Raw genomic sequence first — 11,157 nt, forward strand, 5'->3', positions numbered from 1 at the left:
ACGTGTGTATGAGCACAAGATGTGTACATAAGTGTGTCATTTCACGTGTGTGTCAGTTTCATGTATATATGTAGGTGTGTAATTGTCCATGTCGGTGTGTAAATACGTACGTCTGTGAGAATATGTGGTTCAATATCCCTCAGCTTCTGGTACTCTCGTTGAAGGTCGAGAGAGAGAGAGAGAGAGAGAGAGAGAGAGGATCGGGGATGGGGGACGGAGTGGTGGGCGTGGTCTGTGGGCGTGTAGAGTGGGCGTAACTTGCGTCCCGCCCACCTGTTGACGCGGGCGTGTTGGCAGGCCTGGGAGGGGTCTAGCTGAGCGACGGAAGGTATATAAGTCGTGGCGGAGTTGGCCCGACCCGTAGTCTCTCCGGAGCCGCCCAAGAGAGAGAACTTCCTGTCGTGACTCCAGCCCCGTCCCCCCCACCAGCCTTCGACATGACTTTCGAGGTGACCCGTACCGCCCTTCTCCTCACCTTACTCGCCCTGGCCACCGCCTCCCCCGTCAAGGTATGTACCGGACGTGGTTCTAATAGGCCTTCAGTGTCTTTGGCTAAGGGGTTTGCACAGAACGTGAGTCTCCAGGCCACGAAAGTCTTAGGCAGTGAGAAATGCGTAGTGGTCTGAGTAGTACGATTGAAGGTCCTCGTCGTCTTAGGCTGTTGGGAGGTTTGCTATGATTTTAGAGTATCGTGATTCCAAAGGCATTTTGGGACTATGTGAGGATTTTGGACTAGCATTTCCAGTACCGGTAGTATATGTATGACTTTTCTTTCGTTGTCTTAGGTTATGGAAATGTGTGATGGTCTTATGGCACCATGACTGTAGGACTTGTGGTTCTCGTGCCATGGTTTTAGGTTAGCGTGGTTCTGTTGGCCCTCAGGGAGTGTGTTATGATTTTGAAGTTACATCCGATAGCATAATTATATGGGTCGTCAGTGTCTTAGGCAATGAGAAGTGTATGATTGCGTGATTCCTATTGCCTTCAATGTTGTAGGTTATGGAAGGTTATATGATAGTTATTGATTATCATAGACTATCATAATTGCAGAATTGTCCAGTCTCTTATCTGTGTATAATGAGTGGTAGTATTGATTAGCATTTAAAGTACCATGTTTGAAGAGTTGAGAGGAAGGCAGGGACGAGTGTATTGGTGTTGTGTTGAGGAAGGGTAGGTTGAGATGGCCTGGGCGTGTGGAGAGGATGGAGGATGACAACTGGGTGTGGACGGTGAGAGGTGAGAATGTAGAGTTGAGAGGAGGGATGGGACTAGAGTGTATTGGTGTTGTGATGAGGAGGGGTAGATTGAGTAGATTGAAATGTTTGGTCACTTGAAGAGGAGGGAAGATGACAGTTGGGTTTGGGTGAGAAGAGTGAACGTCGGAGGTAGGGTTGCGAGCGGCAGACCGAAAAAGACCTGGGACGAGGTCATAGAGTGTGACCTCTGGGATAAGGGACTGAATAGGGAGGCAGCCAGAGATCGAGCAGCGTGGAATACGATGATTATATGGGTTCTCAATGTCTTAGACTACGGGGGATGAGTCATGGTTGTAGATTAGCATGATACTGTAGGTCTTCGGAGTCTCGGACTTCAGGAAACGTGTCATGGATTTAGAGCACCTGATATTGCAAGTCCTGACACTCTACGGCTTCAGGAAAATTGTCATGGTTTTAGAGCACCGTAATATTGCAGGTCCTGAAATTCTACGGCTTTAGGAAACGTGGCATGGTTTTAGCGTACCATGATACTGCAAGTCTTGGAGAGCTACGGCTTTAAGAAACGTGGCATGGTTTTAGATTAGCATGATATAGGACGTCATTCTCATAGGTTACAGTGAATGTGTCATGGTTTGAGGGTAGCATGAGGAGGGGCGGGAAGCAGTTTGGTAGTTTAGAGGTTAATGATTCTTTAACTTTGAAGAAGGCTTGTTGTTACACCTAAAGGCTTTTTTTGTTTTTGTTTATATAATGCTGAATGTCACGGTTATACAGAAGCCGGAAGGGACGGTAGGTTAGTGTTAAGTTGAAGTAATTTGGGTGATGGGAAGAAAGTTTATCGCATCATATTGGATTCTTTGTATTAACAGATTTGGCGATTGATTATTATAATGATTTGGATTCTTCTCATATACTGGTTCTGTCAATTGATGTACGATAGTTTGGATTCTTCTCATATACCGGATTTGTCGATTGATAGATATACGATACTTTGGATTCTTCTCATATACCGGATTTGTCGATTGATCGATATACGATACTTTGGATTCTTCTCATATACCGGATTTCTCGATTGATATACGATGGTTTGGATTCTTATCGTATACCGGAATTCTTGATAAATAGGTAACATGATAATTTTGAAGTATCATGTTGGAGGAAGGAGTTCAAAGATAAGTTAGAGGAATCCATTATTATCTAAAACCTGATTGTAACTTTGTAATTTGGTTTTCAGAAATAGGACAGTAGAATATACTCCTTTTACTCTAACCTGGCCTGAAATTATCTCTCTGTCTTGAATGCGGAGGTGTAAGCTTAGGTTAACGCTAGATTACAATGCTAGTCACAAAGAAGTGGTATGGAAAGGATGGAGAGCCACTGTATTATTCTGTTACATGGCTACGTGAAACAAGCTGCAGAAGGACGAAAATCCGGACCAAGTAAAGGTGAAGAGAGTATAGTATTTGCGTGATGGTTTAAGACAAACGTGGAGGGGGAGGCAGCCAGTCGCCTTCATCTAACGGAACTGGGCTAATCTTGAATACTAAGTCGTGGTTGCGTGAAATTTGATGAGCTTTGGATGTAAAGTTGGAATTTGCGTCTCCTTGGTTACTAGTCATATCGACCATCTAGTTTAAAAAGGCATCAGATGAACTTAGAGGAGTTGGAATTTTTGTCAGGGGGAAAGAAACAGGCTAAAGTAAATGTATTCATGATCACGACCTTCCTAACTCCATCGCAACTGCCGTGATTCTTCTCTCTGTTGTTAGGAATGTGATGGTTTAAGAATAGCATCATCGGACAGTAGTTTAGTGCCAAGTACCTGCTTCCTGCTTCCAATATCACATCTTCCTTGACGTCTGCGATTCGTACTTGTTGGCAGAGACAGTGGGATGTTCTTCATTACAAATTAAAGGTGATTTTTTAGAGGGTGGTTTTGCCTAGGGTTGTCTTCCTGATGTGTGGTGGGACTCAGCCGTATTGTGATGATTGCCTGGTTCCCTTCACTGTCCCTCACTTGCTGGTCGAGTGTGCGAGTCAGGGCGATGTACGTTAGAGGTTCCTCCATTGGCCTAGGGGGACGGATGGTGCCTGGTGTCTGTCCTCGATGCATGGAGGGACCCCTGGCAGTTCGACTGTTAGTTTTTATGCGGCCTTCCTACACCTTTTATAGTTAATCGATATTTATTTTGTAGTTTTAAGTTTTATTTATGCGTGTAGGACATATCGATTTTGCTTTAGTACTTATTTTTTCGGCGCCATAGACCAAGTTGTGGCGCCAAGTTTTTATCTAGTAATTCAGTTAAAGAAACCGTATGACCCAATTCTCTTACAGTTTGTTTCTCCAGGATAGTTTCCACCATAACTTCAGCCCACAGCAGTTCAAGTCCAACTGTTGGATTATTTTTTTTAAATGAATGAAGGACACATGAACGGATCTTGAATTTGGCTCTCTGTTATCTTGTTTTTGTTTTTTACTTGGCGGGAACAGTCTTGCGGGCTCCTGGCCTTTGGTTCCTTCTTTCTTGCGTTAAAAAAAATGTACCGTAGTTTGTTGTATATCCTTTTAATGTCTTAAATTTCTTTTCTCTTCCTCTGTCGATCTAAAATAAATCGTACGGGGTCTGCTTGGACCCTTTCGTAAACTAAATTGTCGATTATTATTCGTGTGGCGGGCTTGGCGTTGCGTGATGTGGGGCGGGCCAGTAAATGGGAAGTAATGTGCTAGCCTTTATGAAAACTGCTTGTACTTTTTTCGGATTCCTTAAATAGACCTGTCGATTTCATAATGTTTCGTTCGGGGTACTGAAACAGGAGGGATATAGGATGGAGACGTGGCTTAGATGTGTTATAATGTATCGTCAGCTTTGAAGATAAAATTAAACCTTATTAGTTTTTTGTTTTTTCGCAAACCAAAATTTATCATGGTTCTGTAATTTGTGTTCTGTGTTACTCTTGGGGCAAAAACAAAAAATGCAGTCTTAAAGAAACTTAAAGTGGTTGAGAAGGGGGGATAGAGTTGATAAATTTGTTGTTGCTTAATTAAAAACTCTTTCAGTATTCCATTGTCTTGCAAAACTGGACGGATGAAGTTGCTCCTTGGTGACCGAGGCTATTGCTTCCTAACACCTCTTCCTTAGCGATTTATATATTCTAGGGCTTGTATTCTCGTCGGCTGAGGAAGCTCCCTGACACCTCTTCCGTACCGATTTATTTTTTGGGTACGGGTGGTTAATATCCTTTTGGGCGTTACCTGTGCAGAATATGGCGTTATTAGAAACAATTATGTACCGCAACACGGAATGGAGAGTAAGGCCTTATAGGCTAAGCAAAATGAATCGCTTAGGAAAAGGAACTAGGGAGCTTCCTCAACCGACGAGACTAGGGGCCTGTGTGACGTGCCATCTTCATTGCCTACAGTATTTTGCTGTCTGCTTTGATAGTCACGGGAACCAACAAACAAGGCGATAGGGCGGGGACGCTTATTTCCCTTCTGTAGGCGTATTCATCTCACCGCCGGGAACCCTCAGCCAGGAACGACGCTCGCCCCGTCGTTTCAAAACTAACAGTAAGTTCTTCTCGAAAATAATTATGTTCAATGTGTTTTCCAGGCAAAATTACCGGAGTAGTGTACCCTAACCTAATGCAACCAAACCTAACCCATCCCACTGGGGCTGCTTGGCTGAGGTGGCTGGCTGTGGTAATGAGACGAATACCCATACAGAACGGATTTATGCGGCCGGGGTGGGTGGGGTCAAAACACAATCTAAGTTAGCAGTTTGAACTGAATTACCTTTAAAAGATATGTGCTGGTGACGGAATAGGTTGGTGACGGAATTGGATGTGGTGACAGAAGGGGATGTGGTGACGGAAAGGGATGTGGTGACGGGACGGGTTGGTAATGGAACTGGATTTGGGAGAGTTTATGAGACTGGAGAGGAGGAAGGGGCTACGAAGATAAAGAATGAGGAGAAGGAGGCGGCGAAGAAGGCGGAGGAGGAAGAGGTAGACCGAGAGCCAAGTGAGAGGAGAAATTAGTGGTGTATTAAAATTCACTCCTGTACACCAACTCAGCTCAATAAAATTATCTAAGGTAAGCAGAAAGAGCGTAGGAAGAGTTGTCCCGACCGTGAGAGAGTTAAAGGGACGGGGGAGGGCGAAGAAGAAATAGATCGAGACCAAGGGAGAGCTTTATTTTAGGAAAGTCTTTAAATCCAGCTTCGTAACACTTCTTCCTGACCAATTTATTCTGCACACTTGTCCATTTAATCACACATGCCCGTTTAACCTCACCTGTCCAATTAACCACACCTGTCCATTTAACCACATCTGTCCATTTAGCCACACCTGTCCATTTAACCGCACCTATCCATTTAACCACACCTGTTCATTTAACCACATCTGTCCATTTAACCACACCTCGACCCATAGCCACACCTCGACATTTAATCGCACCTTCCACGGTTAACCCCCCTCCTCTCTCTCTCTCTCTCTCTCTCTCTCTCTCTCTCTCTCTCTCTCTCTCTCAGCTTCCCCTCCCACCCCGTCCACCTCTTAACCAGCCTCCAACTCCTTGATCCCTCTTAATTAACAACCTTTTTTACCAGACAAGCGGGTTTGACCGGAGCTGGAGTTGCCACACCCTTTTTACTCCTAAGTTCCTGGGGGGAGGGGGGTGGGGAGAGGGGGGGAAGGGGAGGGGGAGGAAAGGGAAGAAGTAAGGATATACGAGAGAGAGAGAGAGAGAGAGAGAGAGAGAGAGAGTGAACAAGGAAATGAAAGGGGCAGCGGAGAAGTTGCTAAATTAGTGTAGCATGTGTGTATGTGTGTGTGTGTATTTTTAAGTGCGTGCTGTAAGTCATGTACGTGAATATGACAAGGAGTGCGTGTATACTTCAGCGTAGCATATTAATTGCATGTGCGTTTTTAAGGCATGTATGCTTGTACGTCTAGTAGGGCGTATATATGTGCGTGCTTTATCGAGTTTAATCTAGCAGTGTGTGTGTGTGTGTGTGTGTGTGTGTGTGTGTGTGTGTGTGTGTGTGTGTGTGTGTGTGTGTGTGTGTGTGTGTGTAGTTTAATTTTACAGATAAAGTCTGAAATATCTTATGTTCCATGTGCGTTTGTGTTGGATATATGCCTGTGTAGCCCTGTGTGCACATCTTGCTCGTGTGTACGTGTTGGGTGTGTGTTTATGTATGTATGTATGTTATATGCCATCAGCCCAGACAGGCCAATTGATCTCCTGTCTGTCTCTTTCTCTTTGCCTGTCTGTTGTTCCCTTTTTTCTTTGTTTTTCTTGTTTTCTTATTCTCTTCGTTGTTTTTGTCTTCCTTTTTCTTTATTTTCTTTAATATCTCCTTCCCTGTCTTCTCTTCTCTCTTTTTTTTTTCCTCTCTCTCTCCATTTCTCTTAAATTCTGTTCCTTTGGGATCTTTCATTTTGTCGATATATTTTTCTGCTTGCTCTCCTCTCTCTCTCTCTCTCTCTCTCTCTCTCTCTCTCTCTCTCTCTCTCTCTCTCTCTCTCTCAAACTGTCATCCCTCACGAATCCTTCATCATCGACCTCATTAACTTCAAACTTCGTAGGCTCTCGTCATGATCTGTTTGCTCCCACACTGTCTCTATTTCTCTCTCACTTTCTCGCTTTTTCTCTCACGTTTTCGCTTCTTCTCTCTTTTCTCTTTCTCGCTTTTTCTCTCACTTTTCTCACGTTCTTTCTTGCTTTCTTTCTTTTTTCGTACGTCATTTTCACTCCGCGCTAATATTTCCTCGTCATTATTTTCTTAGCTGAGAGAGAGAGAGAGAAAGGGAGCTTGGTGTTTGTGTGTATGTGTGTGTGTGTGTGTGTGTGTGTGTGTGTGTGTGTGTGTGTAAGGGCGCAGGTTCGATCCCCCAAGAGGTGTTTGACTCACATCATGCCACAGGGAGGGGGGGTAGGCAGGTCATGTACTCTTAATTTAATAAGGATATGGTAGCCTGGCCTGGGGGCATGTGGACCCGCCTGTTACCGATGATGGTGATGTGGTGGTGGTGGTGGTGGTGATGGTGGTTTTTGTGGTGGTGGTGATAATGATGATGTTCAATTAAGTGTACATGGAGAAAGGAAACAACGTTGCTGATAATAATAATGAAGATGAAATACCAATAATAATAATAATAACAACAACAATAATGTCACTGAACTAAGCATACGCGGAGAAATAAGAGCCAAGCTGATGATGATGATGATGATGATAACGATACTGATAACGTTCAAAAAATTATACATAGGAAGGACAGCGAGGTAGAGAATTACTGAATGATAGTATCAGTAAAGGAAATGATAGACGGCCGTGGCGATATTACAGAACTTATCCATTGGCGTTTTTTTTTTAGTGATCTTTATATTTGGTGAAGGGTAAGTGATCTGGATGTGATAGGAGCATGGATGAGGGTTAGATAGATAGATAGATAGATACTTAGATGAATGGTTGAATATATAGATGGATAGACATATAGATTGATGGGTACATAGATAGGTAGGTAGGTAGATGGATGGATGGATGACTGGTTAGATATATGAAAGGATGGATAGATAGATAGATAGATGGATGGATGAATGACTGGTTAGATATATGAAAGGATGGATAGATAGATAGATAGATGGATAGATAGATAGGTAGGTAGATAGATGGATGGATGAATGACTGGTTAGATATATGAAAGGATGGATAGATAGATAGATAGATGGATAGATAGATAGGTAGGTAGATAGATGGATGGATGAATGACTGGTTAGATATATGAAAGGATGGATAGATAGATAGATAGGTAGGTAGGTAGATAGGTAGGTAGATAGATAGATAGATGGATGAATGACTGGTTAGGTATATGAAAGGATGGATAGATAGATGGATGGATAGATAGTTAGGTGATTGAGTATACGTAGAAAGAATAGATAGATAGATAGATAAATAGGGGGTTGAGTAGATAGAAAGTAGAATAGATTGGTTGATAGATAGCGAAGTAGTAATGAACTTAGATAGATAGATAGAAATATAGATAAGCGATTAAATAGAATGGATAGATAGGTAGATATATGAGAAAAATAGTAATGTATTTAGACTGATAGATAAATAAATTGATAGATAGATAGATGAATAGGCAGCTTAAGAAATGGATGATTGGATAGATAGATAGATAGATAAGAATAATAGATGCGTATACAGCTGAGTACAGATAGATAGAAAGGTAGATAGATAGATAAAAAAATGGTAGATGAAAGGGTTGTTAATATCTACTGAAAGGCAGACACAGACGACAGATAGATAGATAGATAGATAATAGCTTCATATAGATAGATAGAATATATTGATAGACAGAGACTAGTAGATAGAGTGATGGTTATATGTAGATGGGCAGATAGATACATAGATAGATAAAAGAACACAGTTTTAAAACAATGCATGCACACAGATAGATAAAAAGATAGTTGGGTAAATAGATAGATAGATACATGGATAGATAGAAGATTGACCTAACGCGACCCGCACTGCCCAATGGATGAGGGAAATTGAAAGACCGATAGATAGGCAGATAGATAAAGACACAGGCAGACAAAAAAATATAAGAAGCGCAATGCATGATGATGACAGGAGGAAGCAAAAGTATTCACGAAAATCCACAACGATGATTTTCTCCTATTTTCTTAAGACTTTTTGAGACAACTGTTTATATGTGTCTTGTGGGTGTAATTTTTGCCTCACCCTGTATATAAATCTGATATTACTACGGGCTTCTTTGTGTGTGTGTGTGTGTGTGTGTATGTGTGTGTGTGTGTGTGTGTGTGTGTGTGTGTGTGTGTGTGTGTGTGTGAGAGAGAGAGAGAGAGAGTTGTGTATGTGTGTGTGTGTGTGTGTGTGTGTGAGAAAGAGTTGTGTATGTATGTTTGTTTGTTTGTGTATGTGTGTGTGTGAGAGAGAGAGAGAGAGAGTTGTGTGTGTGTGTGTGTGTGTGTGTGTGTGTGTGTGTGTGTGTGTGTGTGTGTGTGTGTGTGTGTGTGTTTTAATGGCGTGCGTAAATTTCCCTGTAATCATGTACGCGTTTCGAGGAGAGCATAAATATTCACAAATGACAGACACGCACACAGACAAAAACGCACAGGAAGAAGGTTGTTAAAACACACACACACACACACACACACACACACACACACACACACACACACTCCAGACCCATAAAAACACCAAACATTTATATAGCGTTAATAAAACACACATGTACGTACGTGTATACCAACGTTCATAAAAAAAAAACACACAGACATTTAAATACAGGGTGAGAAAAAAACACACACGTACACATTTAGGTGTGTAAATTGTCAGAGAGATACGGTGAAAAAGTACACACACACACACACACACACACACACACACACACACACACACACACACACACACACACACACACACACATTTTTCTTCACTTTGGCCATATATCTATCTGTTCATCTATCTATCTATCTATTTATCTATCTACCTCTGTCTGTCTATGTATCGGTCTGGAGGTAGAGGTGCTGCTGTCTATTTGTCTGTCTGTCTCTGTCTGTCCATCTATCTATCTGCATATTTACACATCTGTTTCTTTATCTATTCCCTAAACATAAATTTCTTTCTTTCCTGTTTCACTGTTCACTTAATTTTGAGAGAGAGAGAGAGAGAGAGAGAGAGAGAGAATTTCTATAAGGGGATGGGAAAAATACTTGATTGCGAGAGAGAGAGAGAGAGAGAGAGAGAGAGAGAGAGAGAGAATTGAGAAAACGGGGGAGAATTTGTGTAAGGGGAGAGAAGAAATATTTGATTGCGAGAGAGAGAGAAGGGAAGTGGGAAAGTGAGAGAGAGAGAGAGAGAGAGAGAGAGAGAGAGGTAAAGTTTCTCTCCACCTTCGTAATTAGTTTCTCTTTCACCTGTCTTCTCTCACTTCACCTCACCTCACCACACCATCACTTCTGCCTCCTCCACACCTCCGATAGATACACCGATAGATAGATAGGCAGATAGACAGCATCACCTCTACCTCCTCACCCCCGATAGATGCATAGATAGATTGATAGACTGATAGGTTTTTGAAATGGTAATCTTGCAAAACATATGATCATTGTTATTATTTTTATTATTATTATTATTATTATTGCTATCGTTAGTTTTATTTTCGTAATTATTATTATTATTATTTATTATTATTATTTAGATAGATATAGATAGATAGGTAAATAGATAGATAGATAATGACTATTACTATTACTAGCAAACAATTTTCTAGCTGTGATAGAATTAAAACTTGCATATATTTTTTTCTACACTCCCTCCGGCATGTAGATGAGTTGGCATTTGCATAGGTTATTGCGCGCACACACACACACACACACACACACACACACACACACACACACACACACACATTCACGCTCCCTCTCCCCTCTCCTCCATCTCACTCCCTCCCTCTCATTTCCATCCTCTCCATTTCCCTCTCCCTCTCTCTCATTTTCCCACTATCTCAGGCCCTCCCTCCATTTCCCCTCACCCTCTCTCATATTCCCTCACTCCCTGTCTCTCACACTCTCTCACTTCATTTCCCTCACATTTTCTCACTTCCACTCTCTCTCTCTCTCTCTCTCTCTCTCTCTCTCTCTCTCTCTCTCTCTCTCTCTCTCTCACACACACACACACACACACACACACACACACACACACACACTTCCTCTCTCTCCCTTTCTTACTCCCTCACACCGTCTTTCTTATGGATGTAGTGCCAGCAGCGATTTAATCCTGGAATGTAACCCGGAAATATTATTAATGCTGATGCAATACATAAAACACAACGCGGAAATGTACTGTTCCCTTTGTGTACTAGTGAGTGTATCGGAGTGTATTTGTGAGTGTATCTGAGTGTATTTGTG

The 11,157-nt window shown here is 42.1% G+C and overlaps 1 protein-coding gene across 1 annotated transcript in view; it reads left to right on the forward strand.

Annotated features, from left to right (window-relative positions):
- Positions 1-366: 366 nt before the first annotated feature.
- LOC145411015 (uncharacterized) overlaps positions 367-11,157 on the forward strand; it is a 61,208-nt gene continuing 50,417 nt past the window's right edge. The window contains exon 1 of the mRNA XM_080281078.1: positions 367-509. Coding sequence (XP_080137204.1) covers positions 438-509 — 72 coding nt within the window. The 5' untranslated portion in view covers positions 367-437. The remainder of the gene's footprint in view (positions 510-11,157) is intronic.

This window comes from Coenobita brevimanus, chromosome 87 (assembly GCF_032717465.1).
Source record: "Coenobita brevimanus isolate Jiangsu-jjx chromosome 87, ASM3271746v2, whole genome shotgun sequence".
NCBI lineage: Eukaryota > Metazoa > Arthropoda > Malacostraca > Decapoda > Coenobitidae > Coenobita > Coenobita brevimanus.